Genomic DNA, 23975 nt, shown 5'->3' with positions numbered 1-23975 from the left:
AACAAGTGTGTGGTGCACCATGAATAAGAGACTCACAAACACAGAGGCCAAAATACTTTAACACAAGACTCAAGTCCTATGGGATGTTGCCAAGGAAATTGAGATTTCTAAGTGCTAAGCTACAGGTGCAGCAGCTGCTGAGAGTCGCCTTCTCCTAGGCTCACTTATCTTTTCATTGTCAAACATTTTCTCACTCATTGCTGAAGATATCCTATGTTTACAAGTCTCTCTTCTTTCACACAATACAATTAAAACAATATATATGTGTACAAATTGAAAATGTTACAATAAAATAGTATTTGTAAAACGCTGTGTAATAAAACGCAGTCAAAAGTTTTCATCGATGGAATGAATATCTCCTACAATTGGCAAGATGGATCCAAATAAGCAAGTGGAACATCTTGTTTTCACGTTAACTCCAGACGTTTATAGCGACCAACTTTTCACAAAGCGACGGTATCTCAGTGAGAGGTTGGATTTCCTGCCAACGTAAATGGAATTTTGGCTGGCGTGGGACCACCAATGTGGAGTGCATCCTAAAACATGCTGCTCTTAGTGCCTTTTTGCCCCCATTGCCAAAGTAAGGAAGCACATCAAATCATGAGCAACCAGAAGGACAACTCTTAAGACACTTGAAATTGCTGACAGGAGCGGAAGGTTCCAGTGTATTGAGCCCCACCAGCAGCTGCAATCTAGTTCCGCTGCTGCAATACTACTGGTTTGACCGACACGTTAAGTTGCTTTGTCAACTTCTGAATTCCCATAATAAAAGCACAAATCAGTCTTCTGGCAATAGCTTCATGCAGGTCTCTGTTTCCATCACATCCTTTGAAACATCCTTCCTCAAATTTGAAAAAAAAAGGTTCAACTGTTAATTGAAAGTAAATGACACGGAGCAGGAAGAGGACTGGATTCAAAAGCTCATTAGCCCAAAAAGATAAGATATTTTGAGAGATCCATAGCAGCAATTTGCCAGTGCTGTCCTCTGGATGGGTTTACAGGCAACATAACTGAGTACACCACTTTCACTACTAGCCCAATAGATGGATCTAGACGGTCATAACTAATGAAGATACTGAAAAATTCTGTGAGCAGGCATAGCTGGCTGACTCCAAGGTATCTAAGAACAAGTTCAGAGACAGCCACTTGTCTGGTTGCTCATGGATAGGAAGACACTCCTGCAGCAACCTAACAGGAAGTTTGTGAAACAGCTTTCTAACCAGTTCTCTCTCAGACCATAAATTTTATATAAATTATTAAAATAGGGATGTGTAAAGCAGATAGACAGGCAGGTTAGCAAACAGGTTTATGAACTTTAGCAAGGCTGTGTTAAGAGGATATTTTTTCAAGTTACCCTATCAAATCTAATTCTACTGGCCTTCAGTTAAGCATCATTTTACAGAAATTATACCACAATGTACCTTATAGAAAGTTCTCTGATAGGTGTAGGGTAGTTCACATCAGAGATATTTGCATCCAGCTTTCAATTCCAGCTTCTGAAGTGCTGAAATAATTCTGTACTAGTGATACACTAATCAATGTGTTAATTTGCTACTTTAGTTTCTTCACACAACATAGTTCTTATAGAAGTGATTGTACTTGGATTTTCTTTTCTAAGTAACCACAGTGTGCAGTGGAAGATACTAATGCATGAATCCATCCAGTTGACCAAAAATCTCTCTTCCATGGGATCATCTGTACTGATAACATCAAGTCGTTAAGTCAAGAGTCAAAAGCTGGCAAGGAAGCAATCTCCACATGTATAACACATGTCCAAATGTATTCATGATACAAAAGAGATCATACAAGAGAAAGGTTTGTGAGTTGTATTCAAGGTTAGTCTTACTCTGAGGAGACCATTGTTGGATCCAACTCCTTGACGACAATAACATTCTACTTATATCCCTTAAGACACGGATTCCTTTAACAGTCTCTAAGGACACATATACCATCAAAAGGTTTTCTATAATGTTTCCATTTCACCAGTTAAACTGCCCATCTCTCACAGACTTCAGAAACACTTCTTTAAAGCATATTGAATCTGCAGTTTTTCTTTGCAGATGCCGAGCAAGTTAAAAAAAAAAAAAAGTCTGCAGACGGAGTCCAGCAAAACATTTTTTTAAAAAACATACAACCCTGGAAGGAATAGTGCAGTGTCTTCAGCTATCCAAAATGTGATTAGGAAACACATAATACTTTAAAATAACATTAAACAAAACAGAACGAACCATTAGTTTGAGCAGAGGCATCATACTCCAACAAGAAAAGCACTTCCAGTGGTATTTCCAGGTTCAGTAAGGATAGGTTGAGCTAGAAACTAGTTGATAAGTTGGAAATTTAATTTCCTCGTGTTTTGCAAGGAAATAAAGGCACTCCCACCTCATCCATATATCCACTAAATCCAGGCTTCACAAAGCCACACCCCAGTACAGAGCTGATTCAATGACAGTTCAAAAATAGTCGAATATTCTTCTGAGGTGAAGTTGTGGCCAAGTAATTCAGAACTGTTGGCGGTCAGGCAGAGCTGATATTCAGGCCTGTTTAGAGTGGCTCTGCCAAAACTACGTAATTCAAATCAACAGTGTATTTAGCATTTCCTTTTGAAAGGACAGATTCACATTCTCAGGGAGGCAGTGGATCTCCATAAGATTTGAGGCAGGTAACTTACTCAACAAACATTCCAACTAGGAGCAGCATGAACTGAAGGGCTTTGCACACTGTTTTTCACCCCACATTGACATATTCGGGATGTAAACAAATGCATGTTCTGTTGCACCAAACCTTGCATTGCTAGCCCCAGATAATTGGGCCCCTTCAAAAGTAACCAAAAGATGGGCTTAGAAATCACAAGATTCGAAGTCACTGTAAGTCTAGAGCTTTAAGTCACTGTCTTACTTTCAAAAACAAACGCTGTCCTCATGCTTTCAAGCATATCACATTGGGTAATGCTGTTACTCACTCAGACCTCCTAAGGAAAAGTGTGACATATAGCAAAAGCCACCACAGTCATGAAGAAGGCAGTAGGATGCTAACTTTATTAGCTCTTTTTTCAACAGCTTCTATAGCTCACTGGAAGGTGTGGAAGGAAAGAGAAGGAGATGGGGGTCATCTTGCAAAGGCTTCTCAATAGTTGTCCACAATAAACATGCAGGATCACAATTCAAGGGGATGAAAATAAAAATACAACCATGTAGAATATGGAAAAAAGAATGCAAGACACGAACACAATGGACATGTTTGCATTAAGTGCTCTTTTAATTATTATTATTATTTTAAAAAAACTTTCCAGAGTTTTTTATTTTTTTTAAATTTACATATCTCTAACCTTCTACTGGCAATTCCACATCTGTTCCTTCACTGCAATCGGAACCCTGGTTGCTTCCTTTAGACAAATATAAACACACCATCATAAGAATAAGGAGGGCACTAGTCAACACTTGAAATTTCAGAATTAGTATCCGAAGGAACGGAGTAGAGATTTTATGGACCAGTGAACCCTGGCCCATATCGCACCATCATCTCAAGCAGGATCATGTCAAAAAAGAGTCTGTGTCGACAGTCAATCAATCTCTGCTCCCATTTTCTTTCACATAAAACCAAAGGTTTTTTTGGCAGAGTGCGCTCCTCGCAAAAGGCAAACACAATTAGGCCATCTATAGTTCAGAAGAGCCTTGCTGAAAACACAGACACAATTTGGATAGCACAACGTTTGAAAACATGTGGGGGGCGCATAAATATGAACCTGGAACAAAATTCTTCCAAGTTCTGCCATAAAGCCTTCAATACTTTTCCTTTATAATTCATAACTGTTCTCCTTCCTGACTCAACAACAACAACATTTCATGGAAAATGTGGCAAAATAAGTCCGATCAAAATGTTATTTGACACAATTTTTATCTGAGATTTCATTTTAATAGGAATAGAAAGGCCTTTCTGTATTTTCCATAGAAAACATAAGCTTACAGGGTCTGAATGCCCAACAACAGTAAATTCACAGTATTTCTGGGTAGACAAAAGTCCCCTGAATGAAAGTCAAACAAGACTAGGGTCAAAGTAGAATTACAGCTCTCTTTCACGAAACGAAGGAGGGGAAATCAAGCCATTTATTGAAACCAATATTGGAGAACAGTACTGTTGGCAGGCAGAACATGGCTACTGAGGTATCAATGCTGTTGTGAGAAATAGCACTGTGATGATGAACAAGTGATTTGCTATACCTGTGTAAGACTTTGCCATGGCGATTTTCTCATCAATCGCCGAAGTTTCTGAAGGACCTGCTTTGATAAACAAAGACAGCCATAAAAAAAATCACTTCCCAAGATTTTCCCGTCCCACTACAAGAGCATGCTCAGCTGAATAAAGAAACCGTAGAAACAAAATAGGAATTGTTTCATATAATTACAGCATTCCAAGGGTCATCTAGCTCTTTGTTGTGAAACAAGCAGCAACTCAATTCGCACATCCGCCAAAACATGGCTTTAGTTAACACTAAGGCAAGCCGCAGTTTAGGGCAGCTTGCCTGGAGATGGAGCAACATACTATGGTCGAACAATTCATCACTCCAAAGCATAGTAGCAAAAACAATGACTTTTCAGCCCACTTCAAATTACAGCTTTTGATTTGGGTTTGATAGCTGCTCACAAGTCAGTGTTCACCAGACATCAAAGCAAACCAATTAAGCTTCGATGGTTTGGTATGGTATGTGAACTGAGCCAAAGTGAGTCTCAAATATTCCCTTTTTGCCAAGTCCCACCTATCCCTTCAAAACCCTCCATTTTCTATCAAGCGAAGCACACGATTCTTCCAGTTCATCAGTTTACAAATCCAGCCAACACAAAACTTCAGTTCTCAATTTCCTGTCTTATCACTGTCCCATCCATTAAAGTAGCAACCAGTTATGGTGCAGCAGGAAGGCCACATAATGGCATTCCCCCAGAATCTGTCCCTACCAAACAGACCAACACTGAGAAAACAGAGCATACACTTTTTTCTGAAAACAATCTTAAGCAAAAAACTATGATTTACGCACCCTCCATTTTCTGTATTTACCAACAGTGCTTTACATCTTCAACCAACTCACAGACCCCTAACAAATCTCATCAACAAAGAAAGCAAACGCCTTAAGAAGCACAAGGCAGCAACATGCTCCAACACTGCCAGCATTGCAGTCCCACTCTCAAGTTTGCTGACTCACTCTCACATGCTTAACTAGTTGCAGGTGCAGAGCAAAAAGACCCAAAATTAACCAGCACACCTAACTTAACCCTTTCTTGTTTTTTCTCTCTGCATGCACAAACCCTTGCACATTAACAGAATAAGGGATATTTTTCTGCTGTGCTGTTGGTCCAGAGCCATCTCAATCTATTTCTGCACCTGCTAAGTTTCTGCCAGTCAGAAAGCCGTCAAAGGCAGCTCCCCCAACCTTGAGAGTCTTTGTCTTCTCAGATTACAAGCCTGATGGCAAGGCCTGTCTTTTTTATTATTATTATTGATGTGAACCACTTTGAGAGACAACATGTGTCTGGAAAGTGGGATAAAAATACAGTGAATAATAAATATTCTGAATTATTCTAACTAATAATTGGGACATATCAGAAGCTTATCTAAAAAGCTTATAAACTCTCAATTGAACCAATTCAGAGAAAGAAGAGAGTTAAATAGGAAAATAACATCTGGTTAAAAAAAAAAAAGCAAGGGATCATGACTCTTCTCTTTTTCTCCACTGAAGCATTAAAGGATCAAGAGAACACTCACAAGGCTCTTACATCTGTAGAATTGGGTGAAAGTGGCCTTCATATTATGGGGTTTAAACAATTTTGAATTCCTTGCCCATAAAAGACTCCTTTACATATTCCTTTTTAATAAGGAAAAATAATAGTCATGTCAGAATAACTCTTGCAAAGTACTGACCCCTCCCTTTCTACTATCTTTTAAAGCCAAAAGAGAGAGAACACACAAAGACAATAAAGCCTTGTAGCACACAACACCTGCCCTAGCTGGAAAGAGACAGGCAGGATTATCACAACTGCGTGCACCAGAATTAAAAGCTTCAAAGGAGATTCAGTAGGGACAACACTACAGTACTCTGCTCTTTTCCAACAAGCTAGAGAATGTGGTATCAACAAGATGTGGCAGGGGAGAGGAGCCAACGCTGAGGAAGGCTTTGCAAGTCCAGTGATCTCTTGGTTGCAGAAACGGAGCCACAGCTGGCTCTGCAAGGAAAATCTGAGCACTGCCACATCCTCTATATTCAAATTTCTATGCCACTAATCTGTAAGAGCAACGGCATTCAACTTTCTGGCACCGATCCGCTGTGTTTCATTGACTTGTGATGCCAGCACTAGGCGACGGGTCACTAGGCGACATTAAACTAGTATCCAGTTAATCATGCTATTCTCAAAATCCATCTCCCTGGACAGCAGGTGTCACAAATGGGCCATTAAAACGGGGAAAGTGAAGTTACAAAGGAGCTCACAAGAAGTAGGTTGCGGGGCTGACCATATTCCATTCACCATTTCAAGTTAAATCCCAAAATCATTATTAGTTTTCCTTCTGCACTACCAATAAGCCAACAGAAAAAGAAATATTGAAGGTTTTTGTTTCTTTTAGTAATGGCAGCTAGAAGACAAATGTGAATTGGGAAGGGGACCGTTTCATTATATTATTGCCCAATTTTATTTAATGACAGAATTCAAAGTGGTGTACGTAGGGCTTCCAGTCTCCCATTAAGGCAATCCCCAAATGGAGACTTGCTTAGCACAAGTAAGATCATAACATCATGTGCCTTTAGACCATAGTCCTGGAACACATACAACATTTGTTAGAGCCTAGGATCAATAAGAAACCTACTTAACAGTAAGCTTGGACTATGAAAGAGACTTTTCAGGAAATTTGCATATAGTGACAGGGAAAAAATATGCACATTCCACTAGTCTTTAGTAGTAAAGCAAGCTAGACCATTTCTATTAAACCATACACATGAACTATGTGCACAGGGTTTACATGAAATATATATCTGACAATGCCTTGCTAAAAGAAAAGATATTTAGAAGTACTGATTGTGGCTGTTTTGCTTTTTTGTACCTCATAACACCGGCAATGTTAACACAACCACTTTTTTAAAGCCTTCAACACAAAATGGGCCAGTATACAGGTTAATTTCATTCTTTGTAACAATAGTCAGTATTCAGTGTGATGAACCATTGACAGAGTTGTCATAAATATAAGCACTCATGGAGAATAAGAATAATCTTCCGTAGCCTGAAATATCAAGGCAAGTGAACAACTGCACACCCTCCCCTCCCTCAAAAGTACCCATTTGCAACACTGAAATCCAAGCTTGTTTACCTGTAATACAGGTTAGGATACTGATAAGACACTTATTGTACAGACCTATATAAATTATTTAATTTCTTCCAATACCTAGAAAACGTTTGCCAAGGCCTTGAGAGATGATGGAAGGAGAGAGAGAGAGAGGGAGAGAGAGAACAAGGGAGGGAAAGGCACAGACAATGGCAGAACAAGGACCAAAAGCAGCAGGAAAAAAGAGCAGGAGCCATGCATAAGAATGCCCTGACCAAAGGAAAACCCTGCCTCAAATAATTTAAGTTCACATTAGAACCAGGGCCCTTTCTGATTTTTCTGTCTTCTCCAATAGCCTCCACTTTCACTTGCCTTTCCACCAGTATATTTTAACATTCATGATTTTAGCCTGCACAGTAAAAGTCTTACACTCAATGTTACCTGGAATGTTAAACTGATAATAGTCGGGATCCTCAGATTCTTCTTTAACTGTTACCATCTCAAGCCCTGAAGAAGAACAAGTGTCAGCCATTTACATTGGCAATTAGGCTTCCAAAGCAAAAAACAAAAACAAAAAAAAAACCTTATGAAGTGTCAAGAAAACGAAAACATTTTGAGCGAAAGCTTGTTACAGTGTGAGGGATTCCAGGTTTCTTGTGCCCCATGTCCATTATTAATAGCTATGCAACTGTGGGGTAGATAAAAGTACTGCTACAAGGCTGAAGAAAGAAAGACTAAAGAAAACAACAAGAGTTGTCCTGCTTCATCAAATAAAGACCCATTTTGTCTGGTGTTTAGTTTCCAACCATGGCAGGCATCCTCACGTTAAGAAACAATGGCAGAGTTATGAGTGCATACAAGTTCATTCAATACAACTAGGAGTTGTGGATTGAATCAACTTGTGCACATCCTTTCCATTCCCCCCTTCCCCCAACAGCAGCTTACTGGGAATCTCTGGAAGCCCACAAGCAGGTCTATTAGGGATGGTAATAATTTCCACTGGATTTGGGTACTTGGTGGACAAGGCCTTACCTGGAGTAAGGCCTTGTCCACCAAGTCCCCCAATCCAATGGAAATTCCCCATGCAGCAATACTCCCCATTGCTACCATGCAAAGCCAGACCACATATTTTTAAAAGCACCCAATTATCAGTGGTTCCTTTGCATATTATACTAGAGCAGAGAGACAGTTCCTTTCTAATTAGATATGCTATATCCTTGTATTTTTATGCTGTGGACTGCCCTGAAATCTACTAAGTATGTATGTATGTAAGTAATCAGATATACTACACGCAGTCATGTTATGTTTACCGAGATCCACTAACCACATACAGTGGTACCTTGTTTCTTGAACTTAATCTGTTCCAGGAGTCCATTCGACTCCCGAAACAATTTGAAAACCAAGGCGCAGCTTCTGATTGGCTGCAGGAGCTTCCTGCACTCAAGCGGAAGCCACGTAGGAGGTTTGGCTTCCAAAGAAACATTCACAAACCAGAACGCTTCCTTCCAGGTTTGCGGCTTTCGGGAGCTGATTTGTTTGGGAGCTAAGCCATTCAAGAACCAAGGTTCCACTGTGCATTCAAATGCTGATGGGATCATTCAAGTGGAATGAGTCTTTAAGTGGGATGCATAAGGCCAGGGGAGAAATCACAGGGCAAGTTCACTAAGTTCTAACTTCCATATTACCATGAAATAATAATAACCTAAATATGTATATTAAGTGATGTATATATACCACAATCCCCTATTGCTCAAGAGACAAATATTAACAAGGAAGTAAGAGATACATACCAGAATCTTCACTGGGCTCAGTCTTCACCTGGATGGCAGGGCAGCTAGATGAATGCATGAGAAAGAGTATGTTAATGCAAACAATGAGTGCAATAACAAAAAATCCTATGGATCGGTCTTTAACTGAGTTAAACCACTGGCCCATGTAACTGGCAGTAGCTGCCCAGGGTGTCAGGAAGGGTCCTTTCCAGCCCTTGTACCCAACAGCCATTTAAATGAAGATGCTCTCCCTATTTGAACCTTCTGCATATAAAGCAGGTGCTTTCTTATTAAACTCTTGCCCTTCTCTGTTGGCCTGGAAGCGATGTAGACGTGTCAAATGATTTATCCCATACCTGTGTTTATACCAGAGCTATGCAACATGGAGGTGAAATAAATAAAAAACCACGGAACATTTTACGTTCGGCTCCTAGGACTAGTAGATACACTGGGCTGTTTTCACATTTTTCCTCACAACTACAAGGGCTGGAAACTTCTATTCTGGTTTGAAATGGCAGGTGTGGTTCTTACAAATGTCAAAAGGTTCCCATCAGCCAAGACAGACAACTGGATGGATGAGAAGGTCAGCACACATATTTTTGTCTGGAATCAACTCAGGTGGCCTTTTGGCACCAAATACTCTTAGGCTTTTAACAAGATTGATCCTGATGATAAGACTGATTTCTTGTATTTTAGTATTTTAAAAAATATCTCAGTGTGCTTACAAAGGATGCTGTCAGCAGCCTGGCAAACTACGATGATGGGGAAATGAGTATTTTAAATGAAAGACGAATATTCAAAACCGTATTTTGTGGTTGAAAGACGTGCTTTCTGAATTTATTTATTTTTTGCACCAACAGGAGAAAAGCTGTTGAAAAAGAGAAACAACCACAGAAAAGCACAGAAGATATTCTACCTTCCACCTGGGGATGTTACTGTGTGTGAGGAATCTGTCATGCGAGGTCCTGCAAGGAATAAAATGTTATCTGTTAATGTGGTGCTTATATTTCACACCCAATTATATAATTCTAGAGTAAGGTTAAAATAATATCACTTGGACTCCACATTTTCACTTATTTCAAGCTACTTTTAGCCTACCCTTCATCCCAAAGAATCTAAGCACAAGGTACAAAACTAAAATGCATCAAATCACAGCACCAGAAGCATTTGGTTGTGTAAAGGAATAGCATCTGTGATGTGTTTTCCCCTCACTGGCTGTGTATACACAACCAGAAGAACAAGTGAGCAGGCAGTAATGCCACTTGATATGTACATAAAGTTATCATCAATAACAATAGGAACTGGTTGAAAATACTCCCCCCCCCCCCGAAAGATTAATACTACTAGTGGCATAACACCAGTATCAGAACTCAAGGTCACAGCAGGTCCTGAATCTGGGACCCAAAGGTCTCACAAAAATTCAGCCAGGCCCTGCAAACTACAGAGAGAGAAAGAGAAAAGTCAGTCACACCAGCAAAGAAAGCCTCTAACAGTAACAGGCCAGAGTGATTCAGAAAATACCTGTTGATGCCTATATAGGCTTCTGAGTTAGGCTGGCTTGCTGGTCAGATCAATTAACAGATTGATCTCTACCTAACCTTAATCTAAAAAAGCCAGATTTGACAAGCAGTGACTGGCTGTGCAAGCAAAAGGGGTCTGTGACTGCCCTCCCCAAATATTTTAAAAATAACATTTTTAAACTGACCACTCCTGCAGGTCCCCTGCTACGATCTGTGGTGTTAAATGGTTTGTGAGAATGAGACAGACACACAGCAAATTTGTCCTCCCCAATAACAAGAAAATGGCCATGCCAAATTGTACCCTTTGGCCCCACCCACTTTTATGATGCAATCCTTGGAAGATTGGTCATGCGTCAACGTAGCCCTCAGTACAGAAAGGGTTAGTCACACCCTGGCTTGCCAAAATGTGCAAATTGGGCCATTGTATCAAATGAAATTATTTAGATCAGACAAGTGTCTACTCACCTAGATGTTTCTTTGGCTCAAGGAAGGGCCTATTAAAAAGAAAGTGTTCTGTTATTTTAAAAGCACAGCTAAAAAGAGCTACTAGCATTTAAAAGTATTCAAAGCATTTTGTATACAGTGGTACCTCCAGTTGCGGACGGGATCTGTTCCAGAGCTCCGATCAGATCCCAAGGTTTCCACAACCAGAGGGACCGCTTCTGCGCACACATGCGCAGCGGTAGAGCGCTTTTGCGCAAGCACGTGTGGCAATAACCTGGAAATACACTTCCGGGTTTGCCGCTTACATATCCCAAAGTTTACGTAAGTGGAGGGATACGTAAGCGGAGGTAAAACTGTATATGCAATCCTTACTGCCACCCTGCAAAATAGCTCAGTGTTATTATGTCCATTTCAGACAACAGATGAACTGCCCTGAGACTTCTGGGTATAAGGCAGTATAAAAATTGAAATAATAATAATAATAATAATAATAATAATAATAATAATAATAATAATAATGGCATAGCAAAGGAAAGGTCTGAATGAGAGATTTTCAAGTTCACAACTCAGCAGCAACACTGCTCCACTAAATACCACCCACTTCCAAAATAATTATAGATAAACTTAAGGATATACAGAAAGATTTATACACAATTATAATTTAACTGAACAAACTGCTCCAAGAAAAGGAGGTGCTAGCACACCTTTTGATGACAAATGAGATCCCAGATTTGTTTTCCAGAATCCACTTCAGTGTTGTAACATCATAGTTGGTGGGATGCTTAAATGCAAGTCCTTCTGGGAGACCATGCACCATCACAGCAGATGGATCCCTCTGAATCTTATCGTACGGCACAGGAACTACAGTTGACTTTCCTAAAGCTTTGCCTGGATGGAGGAAAGCAATCTTTATCAATAAGATACCAAAACTATGGCAATTATGCCCCTTCTTGCACAGCAACATCCATTCTTCCTTTGTCTTTCGCCTCCTCCACCCATTTTTTTGCCTCAGTCTTGTAAGCTCAAAATCATTTCTCCAAGCAAAATATGTCTGTAATAGATGATACTCCTGAATCAGGAAAAAAGGAGGGCAGGAGTGCTTCCTTCATAATTTTCACAAAACTGGGACCTTGTAGCAACAATCTGACTTTAACAGTAACTGAATGTAGGTTGATGATGATGGACAATGATGATGAATTATTAGAAAAAAGAGAACTTTTTAGAACCTGTCTATAAACTGTGAAATATTAATATTTGCTAAGCATTTCAATTCTTACAACCACAACATGTCAGACTTACTGGTCCTACATTAGCCAAGAGAGAACTTCTGGATATAGACACTGAAAACAATTAACACCCCATGGCCTCAGTAAATGAAGCCTTTCTGAATATTTCAGTCCTCCAACACAGGTCATCACCACATTAGCTACACTAGTCCTTACTGTAACAATGTTCTTCAGTGGAAAATACTACCTACAACTGCAAGACACAGTAATGGACGCTAGCATGGTGACATCTTACGCAAGAAATTTGAACAAGAAAACTTGAACAAGAGCAAACTTGTGTGAAGTGCTGCTTCTCACACACACAGTGCATTTTATTTCCATAGTGCTTTACAAAACTGCTATTACTATCCCGTTCCTAAAGGAATAAAGCAGCTATGGGTTTATTTACCTAAGACTAGTTTCGCGTCTATGAAATGGGTGGAAATGCCTATCCAACAAGGTAGGATTCAGCATCTTCGTGGGCTTATTGCCTTCCTCAAGAAGAGACCCATTTGCATCCCAGCTCAGGAATAAGGACATCACAATTTTGACAACTTTCCACTCAATATTTGTTTTCTTCTCCCCTGAACCCCTAGAACCAGGAGTGGAAGAGGATCCACAAACCAGCTTTAACCCTCTTTATAGCAGCTTCAACATTTATAAGCTAAAGCTTATACCATTATTCTAAATGAAATAAAAATATTTACCATAACAGATGCAGAAATAATCCTCCACCGATTTCCTGAGGGCTTCCATTTCCACAATATCCACAGTCATCCTATTATCTAGGGATGTTGACTTTATTTTCTGTAGTTCTGCAGCCTTTGCCTCTTCATTAACACCTGCAAAACAGAAAGTATGAAATCTAAAACCAAGTCACCTTTCGAATGCTAAAATGCAACAATATATGGGCCTAACCACAAGTTAAGATATTTCAATACAGCAGAAGACCATGCAGAGGACAGTCTTGTCAACTGTTGCACCAACATTGAATTCCCTCTAAGATAGTGTGCCTAGCTTTCTCTACATTCCTTTTTGGGCAGCTGCACAAATATGCATTATTCTGGAATGGTATTGGATTTTTGTGGTATACACAGATGTTTATATGAAGCAAATGATGCCCCAAAACCTTGATTTGCATTAACTGTTGCTGTCTTCATGAACTGTGCAGTCGTTTTTCTATTTTGTAGTCATTTCAAATACATTGGGGTGGCCAACTCTCAAGAGACTGCGATCTACTTTCAGAATTAAAAACTGGCAGTGATCTACCCCCATTTGGGGGGGGGGGTTTCAGCTCAAAGTTGTTGAGCTTTTTCAAGGAGAAAAGCCACGTTTTGGGGGGGTCAGCTCACAGCTGTTGAGCTTTTTCTTAGGGAGGAGAAAAGCCCCATTTTTAGGGGTTTAAAAAAACTTTTTTGGGGGGGGGGGGAGTTCCATTGGTGTGGCCCAAAGGAAAGTCAAGTAATACATTTGGCACCAGCTTGGATGCAGGAGTTGCCAGAGGTGGCATACAAGACACCATCCAACCATCATCAGCACTCCACTCCAAATCTGTGTAGGGTTACGCTTTTCCCAAAGGAGACACTTAAATGGTTTGAGAAAAAACTGCAATTTAAACTTACAGTACTTTACAAAATCCTTTTGAAAATCTTTTCTTGTGTTAACGAAGGCTCTTCCTCTCTCAGTCCCCACCACAAACACATCTGTTTCATACACGGCAATGCAGGCAACTTCCGCCTTAGACTTGGCAAGCTCCTTGCACTGTAAAAGGGAAAAGTTGCTGCTTACAATTGCAGTAACAAGTGGCACAGCTGTATCATAATTATTTAATTATTTAAAAAGACGAGGAAGACGGGTTTGAAAGACTGTCGACTTACACCTTCTACCACTTGCAAGATAAAATAACAATCAGATGACCAGGCATGCATGAAGATACCTAAAGAAAGGTTGCAGCCAGAAGATACATTACAGTAAATACCAGTATCATCATACCATTGACTCAAGGGCTGACATGAGAAACGTAACAACCATTCTGCTTTCAGATGAATCCTCTTCATGGCTAGATGCTGCTGCCATAGCCGCTTGAGCCATTTTTGCTATGAAAAAAATGAGAAAAGAACACAGTGAATCCAAATTATAGAGTAGGCATACACATAATGAATTATTTACCCCCTTTGCATAGTGTGGAATACAAAGTCAAGAGCAATAACTGATAACCAAAACTACTGAGCAACCAGATTTCTCAACTGCTCACTATGGGATGGCTGTAGAAGGTGAAGATGCTCCCTTTCCCCCTGCCCTGATATCTTGCATTTGCCAGAACACCCTTCACATCTCTCTGCTAGAAAATTCTCCAGGAGAATATTCTCCACAAACTGTAATGTAAGAGCCAGTTTTACAAATCTAGTAAATAGTAAGTTAAGCTGTGATAATGCCAGTGTAAGTAATGAATAATGATGTTTTTGATCCAGTTACATTACTGGGCATTGTGTCATTCACCATTAGCAGTTCTGAAATGTGAGATAGTAATTTGCATTTCTGATGTTGTGTAACTTGTCTTTACTGATTATTTATGTTTTATTTTCTGGAAATAATAGCATTTATTTTAAATTTTATATTGATTTTATTAGCGTTGCACTGAAAACACTATACCATGTAGATATGCTTATTAAAGAATGTACTCATGTAGTTGACCTGAGGTTTTTTAATATTCCTTTTACTTTAAAAGCTACATTTCATGCATACACAACATAATTCGAATTCAAAATTGATGGTAAATATTTGGTTAGTGGCAGGCTTAGTGATTAACGTGAGTAATTCACATTGAATTTTCAATTTCAAATTTGCTACAAAAAAATTTCAATGAATGTGAATTCACTGCATTGCCCCATTGAATAAAAGTACCGTATTTTTCGCCCCATAGGACGCACCAGCCCATAGGACGCACCAGGGTTTTTTGGGGGGAAATAAAGGGAAAAAAATTATTTCCCCCCCCCCAGGCGCTTGTGGGGCCGGCAGCAGGGAGAAGCGCTCTTCTCCCCGCTGCCCGCCTGCAGACCAGGTCCGGGGACAGCGGGAAGACGCGCTGCGCCTCCCAGCTGTCCCCGGAGCTTGCGGGGCAGGCAGCGGGGAGAAGCGCTGCACCTCCCAGCTGTTCCCGGAGCTTGCGGGGCTGGCGGTGGGGAGAAGCACGCGTCTCCCCGTCAGCCTCCAAGCCACATCGGGAGACAGCGGGATGGCGGCGTTCCGCCTCCCCGCTGTCCCCTGACCTTGTGGGGCTGGTGCTGCGGCTCTCCTGAAGCATGGAGAGCGAGAGGGGTCGGTGCGCACCGACCCCTCTCGCTTTCCAGGCTTCAGCGAAAGCCTGCATTCGCCCCATAGGACGCACACACATTTCCCCTTCATTTTTGGAGGGGGGAAAGTGCGTCCTATAGGGTGAAAAATACGGTATCTCTACAGTTTTTGGTTGCCATCTGAACAAGTTTACTCATGAATAAACATGTATATTAACTAATAATATAATTTTCCATGCATGAATATTCTCTTATTTTAAATGAAAATTCTCTAATATTCTCATTAATCGAGAATATTCTCCAAAAGATTATTCTCGAGAATTTAACATCAGCCTAACCTATCATACAGTCTGCTGAGAGGATAACATGAGCAGGGGGAAGAAATCCATGCACCTTGCTCAGATTTATTTGGAGTAAGGGCAGAATAAAAATATACAAAAATAAACATGGGCTCTCTCCCTTCTGCATCATTCAACCCTAGCAGCATTCTCCTGCACTTTATTTACACAAATATGATTGGACACTGTGCACTCTTAAATCTGGGCATATATGAGAACCTCCAAATGCCCAAGGAGAAGCTCACAACTCCCTCCCGCCTCCATCTTAAGGACTTATTTTATGCAAACTTTTTTTATAAAAAGAATTAAGTTTTTCAAATCCTGACCTATTTCATGGCTCAACTGTCACTATCAAATGCAGTCTTATATAGCAATAAGGATGTAAAGATAATAATGATCAGCAAAGATCATTAATTAGAGTTCATTTTTTTAAAGGATTTGCAGAACTCATGGCTACACTGAAAGGCAATAGCTCACTGGTAGAGCACCAAGCAGATCTGTCAGCTGGTTCCGCCACAGAAAAGGTCCTGCTATGTAACCCACCCAATCTTATCTCTCCTAAAAATGGGCCTCTTCCTTTTGATTATGATAAGGGCCCACTCAAAAAGCCACTTGTATCATTTTCTAAGTCAATGTATTTATTGGGACTTAAAAACTTCCAAAGTTTTTTCAGTATTTTGCCAATAAAACTGGACAGGATTATGACCAAAATGATCAGACTTTGGAGTGTTCTATATTCTGCACTCTATTATGCTGTGTGATAGAAACGCTACCTGTTGTTCAGCCCAGGCTTCTACCATGGTTCTCAATAATGAAAGATCCTGCTGACCTTTCTGATAAACCAAACTGTGGCTGATAAAGGATATACCCTTGATGCCAGCATTTGGAGTCAACCGTTCATTTGCTCCAGCGATGCGGGGTGGGAAAAATTACTGCTTTATTCTTCTGTAGAAAAGGTTCTGTTTCATAAGTTCATTGGTAACAACACGTGGGTACCAACTGCAAATACAGTATCTCTCACATCTTATTTTCAAAAGCTAATGAAAGTCCAGTTTGTATTTTCATACCTATTCTCTGCATTACAAGAATTCTGCACAGCTAAAATGGAACCTGAAACAGAAAAATGCACAACTGAAAAGTGATCATATTTTCTGAGCAAAGAAAGCTCAAACAATTGTTTCTAAAAATCTGGGACTTTTCCAGACAGACAAGGGAATGTGGAGGAGACACAGAAAAACACACATTTTTAATGTGAAGCACCAAAACTTTTTCTGGCCAGTACAATACAAACCTAAACGTACTTACTAAGTCCCACATCACTTTGTGGGACTTCTGTGTAAACACGCATTGGATTGAGATGCAAATGAAATGGGGTGGGAAGCTTTGCGGATTGGGGAATCTATGCTACCTAACAGTACAATACGAAATTTTGGAAGGCAACAAGGATATCCACAGGCAGCTAGGCTGTTTACTTTGGCAGTAAGAAACTAGTTCAAATGGCTCAGATGCCGGGAAGTTGGACTTGTGAGTTGCAACCACTATCCATAGCATACTTTGCAAATGAACAGCAGGTGAAATTGCACTCTCCTAGCCTCTCAAAATATGCTGCATGAAAAATCATGTCACTTTAAGAGAGGTGCTGGGGGACAGTGGGGATGATACCTGGATTCCCTGCATTTACTTAGGTCTGTGAAATCTGGGCCACTTTCTTTCTGAGGCCAACACATCAAGCCTGCAAATGTAATAATGAACAACCCTTTTCATTTTGCTCTCAACACCTTTTTGTGAACCCCGCACCCCCCCAAACCCCTCTATAGGTCAAAAACATTCTTAAAGCAATTCTGAAAGTCTAGATTAGAAGCAAAGAGTATTAGAAATTAGAGGATTTTTCAAAAAGTAGGTGATTCAGTATTTGCTTCATAGATTGCAGAAGGCAGGGCTTAGATCAGGAAGACCTAGGCTGAAATTTCCACAGAGGCCACTAAGGTCTCTTGGGAACACCCCATTTATGAAGTAATTAATGTACACTTTTTGAAAGAAATGCAGGATACAGGTGTGATAAACAAATCACCAATATAGCAAAATTAGCACTAGGAATAGAATACTTTCTAAGATGGAGGACACTGGCCTGGACATACTTGCATGCTATTCTGAAGGAAACAACACTTGATCAAGACTTCTGTACCACTACAATAATTAAATTTGCAGGAAGTAACAGACTTTAAAAGGTGGCAATACATCTGCAAGCCACACACATACACATATCCCAAGTGTCAATCTAAAAATTCTAAGTAACATCAGGGATTAGATCCCAAGTCTCCAAGAGCAAGTACTGCAGCTACTTGCTGCAACAAATTGACTATCTGGAGAAGAAAAGAATTACAGGGGAAAGTCTCTCTCCATCTGTAGTTAGAACAGTGGAGAATTTAGGTAACATACATCAAAATATCAAGAAGTTGTGGGTTACAGTCCAACTCCTCTAAAAGGGATAATCAAATAATTTCTTTTAAAACAGATTTATGTTTAAGGATAGGTTTCAGGAACAAAGTGTATGAGTGGGGATTAGTGTTCCCCAGCATCACTAGTGTTTACTCAAAACATGCTTCCTTTATCTTTATATGGAGTGGGGGCAGGGCGGGTTGCAAGCTGTGAGAAGATTCAAGGCCTTTTCTTAAATGAGAAATGGGGAAGAGGGGAACACAGAAAGGAGAAAACAGAACAAAGAAAGGACTTCTAATAAGGTCAAAGCAGAAAGGATGTTGTATTTAAAGCAAGTCCTTTGGCCCACTGAATACATGTGATGATGAAGAACATCCAGCCATACTCAAATAATGCAGTACTCCCTTTTCATTTGCCAATTAGGAACTGTGGTCTGGGAAAGCGGAGGTGCAAGTGGTGGGGGAAGAAGAGAAGTTACTTCTTCTTGAAGAAACAATATGAAAAGATAAAAACCACACACAAAGAGTGGGAATAAAATGTCTAAAGGAGCAACACAAAAAGCTGGGGAACACTCAGAAGTTACTGTGGAAGCAGAGGTGTATATTTAGACAACTTCTTTCCCACTTTCAGCACACACGCTACAAGGATTATTTTGGTGAGTAGGGGTAGACAGCTCTATCCTAAATAAAGCAGTAACAGGAGGATATATATGGAGATCCCCATTAGGAAATTCTGCAGTGGGAAGCGACAGGTGAAAAAAAAGTATCATCCCCATATTTATCATTCCGCCAAGCATATTGACTCTGGGCAGGGGGAGAAGATAACTGAAAGGTTCCACTATGCATAGCAGGAAGAAGAAAAGAAGCATACTTACATCCCCATTAGAAATATTGGAGGCGGGGAGAGAAGAGATAACAGACTAAGACTACAATCCTATTACACACTTGGGAGTAAGACCCACTGAACAGAGTGGAGACTTATTTCTGAAAAAACATGTGTAAGATCAGGCTGCAATCTTAAGCATACCTGACTACCACACAAACATTTGCCACATTCATTTTACCAACTTTTAGCTAATGTACACAAGGCCACTGAAAAGTTAAAGGAACAGTTTACCATCTAAAGATAACTGGACTCGTAGGAACTATGGGAAGGGATTTTTTGTTTATCTTCTCTTTGCACAATATGTAGGCAAATTTCCTACCACTGATGTGGTGTGAGGAGAAAAGCTTCAGCTAAATAAGAAAAACAGTGCACTGCAGGACACAGATTTTTTTTTGGGGGGGGGGGGAGTTGATAACAAATAACGGATAAAGTATTATAAAGAAAATATATCTGCACTATTTTAATTATTAAATAGGTATCCTACTTTTTGAAAGGAATTCTCCAGAAGGGGCTCACAGCATTCCTTTTTTATTTTTATGCCAGGCTCTGTGCCAAAATTTAAAACAATCCCACCAAAAACTTTGAAAACATTGTGTGTGTGTGTGTGTGTGTGTGTGTGTGTGTGTCTATCTCTATCTATCTATAATACATTAACTTGTGTGGGAAGATTCTTTTGGGAGGAGAGAAAGAACAAAAATAGCCTTCCTTCCAGAAATAGAACTTTATTTTAAAAGGCAATTAACAAAGAAAAAAGGGGAGGCTTCCTTCAGATTTGGGAGGGTAATTGGAAAAAAAGTTGTTGTTCTGGCCACTATGATTTGGTGCTGAGGGTGGGGGTAGGGTAGAAAACAGATACACATATGGAAACAAATATGCTGGGAGCACCACAATGTAGCAACCAGAGTGGAATAAAGATTACAACAAAAACAATACAGTACAGGGGCTCCACACCCACCCAATGTAATTCACCAAGGAAGTCTACACACAAATAAACACTATAATGTTTGGTAGGGGAAAGAGAAATAAATTCAGCAAACAATAATAATGAAACTTAATTCTTCCCCACCCACCCTTTATTCTTCCTGGTAGATTCACTATGGAAGCTGTTCCCTTGTACCAAGGGAATAAAGATGTGCATATAGAGAAGAAAGCTCAATTTGATTATTGCATTTTTAAATTATTATCAACACACTGGATGAAACCCCTCCGCCTAGAAATAGGGTAAGAAAGCCCTTCCCCACATATGGAATGGGAGGAGAGTTTGACGATAAGACTATTTCCCCCCTCTTCCTACTGCCCCTCCATTCCCTATATGGGGAAAGGGCTCCTTAGCCCATTTGTGAGGCAGGTAGAGAGTTTGAGGAGAAAGTGCCATTATTTTACTATCATTTCAGGAATAATTATTTAGTTATCATTCTTGTGCACCACCCACTTCATAGTGGAAGGACAAGCAAATTTTCAGGGAGGCATCACAACAACTACTCAGGCCTCAGCAAAAAAAAAAAAAGGGGGGGGGGAGACTGAGAAAGCTTGTAGACTTGGCAGCAGGGTGTGTGTGAAGAGGAAAACAGTACAGTGGTACTTTGGTTCCCGAAAGGCTTAGTTGTTGAACAAATCGACTCCCAAATGCCACAAACCTGGAAGGAAGTGTTCCGGTTTGCAAACGCTTTTTGGAAGCCAAATGTCCGATGCGGCTTCCGATTAAGTGCAGGAAGCTCCTGCAGCCAATCGAAAGCCGCGCCTTGGTTTTCGAATGGTTTCGGAAGTTGAATGGACTTCCGGAACGGATTAAGTTCCAGAATGAAGGTACCACTGTAATTTATTTTCCACACTGCCTGGTATGTTCTGCTACACATGTATACATGTATTTCCTCCTCTTTCTTTTCCTCCTCTTTCTTTTTATGACAGGTTGCAGTTCTGAATGCTGTCCTGGGTTATTTATATGAAGGGCAGTAAACAAATATCTTAGATAAAATTGTCAAACCTCTTAAAAGTTGGGATTGCATCAGAAGGATGAATAGATGCTAATTTATGAATAGAGGTTAATTTGTTCTGTGAACCGCCCCGAGACCTCTGGGCATAGGGCGGTGTATAAACTCAATTAATAATAATAATAATAATAATAATAATAATAATAATAATACACCCACAGAGTAGGCAAGGCTGGCCTGCAATTGCCCAACCAGCACCACGGATAGCTCCCAGTGAGCAATCTGCTCTGGGGAAAGGCTGAGAGCAGACTGGGCCTTTTTAAGCTCCTGCTCTCAGGCTACCTCTCTCAGGCTCCACCCCCTTGTGACTAACTCTACTCTCTTAAAGGGCCAACCCTCTGGCCAGACAAGGAGCACTTCTCAATTCCCTAGCCTCAGGCATGCTGCACTCTCTGCCAGCTGGACTGATGAGGTTCATGAGTGGTTCAGGCTCTGGCCCTACATACCCATGTTCCTCACCCTCAGTTGTCTTCCTCAGCAATAAAGCTGCTTGCACATTTGCAAAGCTTAAGCAGGGTCGGGTATGGTTTCAAATTGGGCAGGGGACTGACATTCCTGCACTGAAGGGAAGTTGGACTAGAGGACCTTTGGGGTCCCTTCCAATTCTACAATTCTGAGTCTGTGATTACTAGCAGGAGGCTCACAGCCCTGCACCTGGTCTGACTCCTTAGCTTGAAAGCCTCAGCCTCCGACTCACAAGTACCTAGAGTCAAGACTTGTGGGTCAGAGGCTGCAGACTTTCAAGCTACGGAGCCAGGCCCCAGTCACCACACTGCCCATCCCATCCCACACAAGGACTGCCTTAGCCTAATTTCCAGAGTGGAAACGAACCTCTGGTATTGTTACTGTGGAAAACTGGCTAAGGAAGGCCTTCCCAGATAACTGGGAGGGAAAAGAAATTTTATAATTATTTCTCCACACTTCCCCGCCCCCACAAAAAACCTATCCACTGAAGTCTTCCTCAGTTGGCTTTCCAAACATACATGCAAATACAGACTAAGAATGTTATTTTCCCATGGATAATTTTTTTTGGGGTGGGGGAAATGAGTGCAAGGAAAAAGAAATTATTTCTACTCGGACTATCTCAAATTCTCTGTGAGATGGGAGAGTAGGCAAGAGAACTTTCCTAGTCAACTTTCCAAAGTGAAAGTCTTATTATTTATTACTATTATTAACTAAAACATTACTCCTTACACTACCAGGAAGTTGTGGTTTGAGTCTTTATTAGTGTTTTAACAAAAAGAGAGGCTCAAGTCACCTTCCTATCAACAATGACTACGAAAACAGAGGCTATATTTTCCCCACCCTACAGAAAAATAGGTAAGAAAAGTATTTACTCCCTCTATGAAGACTGGAGGAAGTGTGAAGATAAATTATTATTGTTGATAATAATAGAGGCTCAGGGTTGTAAGCCAATGTTAGCTTGGCTCAGAGTAGACACATTGAAATTAACGGACATGACCAACTTAGGCCTAATTTCCATGGGTCTACTCTGAGTAAGACTAACACTGGATATAACCCTCAGTTTCCCCTTAAGAAACTCCTCTAGAGATTTGAGGGGGGGAGGCTGTAAAGAAATACTAATATGAAGTGAATGTTGTTGTTGTTGATGATGATGATGATAACAATAATAATAATAGTGTAATAATAGGCTGCTTCAGGGTGGCACTTGGAGAGGCTATTTTCTGTGGCACCCCCTAAGTTACAGCATTCCCTCATACGCTGGAACCCACCCTATTCATGTGATTGTAATTTGTTTTCAACTATTTTGATATTTTATTTCAAATTGCTGTGGGACCTTAGGTCGAAGGGTGGATAATAATAATAATAATAATAATAATAATAATAATAATAATAACCATAATAAAGGGTCAATCCTAATATTATTAATGGCTCAGTCCACCCCACCCCCTCAATTGAAAAATGGGGGAAGTATAAGAAGATTTTTTTCTTTAAGTGCCTAACAATAACAACGCGTCCCCCATCCACCTTTCCTTCCCACTCTGGAAAAACTAGAAGTCTTTCCTCTCCCCCTCAATGGGTTGGGGAGAAAGAAGAAAAAGTGTGAGGAATTTTTTTTATTACTAAACACCAACAATAATAATAATACAGCCTCAATCTTTCCCCGTTGTTCCCCTCCCCCCAAAAAAATTAGTTCAGTCAGGGCTTCTTCTCACCCACAACAGAAAATGGGAGACCAGGGAAGAATTGAGAAATTATTAAGTTAGTAATAATAGCAACAACAACAATAGAGCCTCTGTCTGTCTTCCTCCTGCCCCCCCCCCACTGGAAACATTTGGTCCTCCTGTTTCCCATAATAGATAATGGGAGGAGAAAGAGTTAAGAAATTCTTAAATACGCTCCTAATAACATCAACAACCTACTTCTTTTGCACTGGGAGTTCTTGTTGTTGTTTCTTCCCATGGGAAAAGAAGGGAGAAGAAAGGTGTAAAGAGAAAATTTTTTAATGAAGTTTCTTATGAAAGCAACAACCGTCATAAAACCTCAACCTTCTTTCCTCTCCCACATCCAGAAAAATAGGGGCAGGGGATCCTTCTCAACGTCCCCCAATGGAAAATAGGAGCAAAATGGCAAAGTGTAAGGAGAAAATGTTAATTAGGTTCCCAATAACAAGGGCTCAGTGTGGTTCCCTCTTCCTCTGCCCAACACCCTGGAGGAAAAAATTGACCCCCACTCTCCAAAATAAAAAAGGACATTTTAAGATCAAG

The 23975-nt window shown here is 40.4% G+C and overlaps 1 protein-coding gene across 15 annotated transcripts in view; it reads right to left on the bottom strand.

Moving 5' to 3' along the window:
• Nucleotides 1-23975, bottom strand: part of GTF2I (general transcription factor IIi) — a 57000-nt gene that overhangs the window by 31916 nt on the left and 1109 nt on the right. For 5 of the 15 annotated variants that reach the window (XM_028708589.2, XM_077919620.1, XM_028708583.2 and 2 more), the window contains exons 2-13: nt 23631-23662; nt 16999-17041; nt 14293-14396; nt 13923-14061; nt 13008-13142; nt 11740-11923; nt 11057-11085; nt 9988-10036; nt 9093-9136; nt 7744-7809; nt 4218-4277; nt 3326-3382 (exon numbers count right to left, since the gene is read on the bottom strand). In XM_028708589.2, the coding sequence (XP_028564422.2) occupies nt 3326-3382; nt 4218-4277; nt 7744-7809; nt 9093-9136; nt 9988-10036; nt 11057-11085; nt 11740-11923; nt 13008-13142; nt 13923-14061; nt 14293-14396; nt 16999-17011 (880 nt within the window). In that variant the 5' untranslated portion in view covers nt 17012-17041; nt 23631-23662. Of the gene's footprint in view, nt 1-1421; nt 3070-3325; nt 3383-4217; nt 4278-7743; nt 7810-9092; nt 9137-9987; nt 10037-11056; nt 11086-11739; nt 11924-13007; nt 13143-13922; nt 14062-14292; nt 14397-16998; nt 17042-23630; nt 23663-23975 lie in introns of all 15 variants that reach the window. The other 10 variants (XM_028708593.2, XM_077919622.1, XM_028708594.2 and 7 more) reach the window with 6 other exon arrangements.

Source organism: Podarcis muralis, chromosome 15 (genome assembly GCF_964188315.1).
Source record: "Podarcis muralis chromosome 15, rPodMur119.hap1.1, whole genome shotgun sequence".
NCBI lineage: Eukaryota > Metazoa > Chordata > Lepidosauria > Squamata > Lacertidae > Podarcis > Podarcis muralis.
The sequence above is the reverse complement of the archived record's forward strand: the minus strand, read 5'-3'. Positions and strand labels throughout refer to the sequence as shown.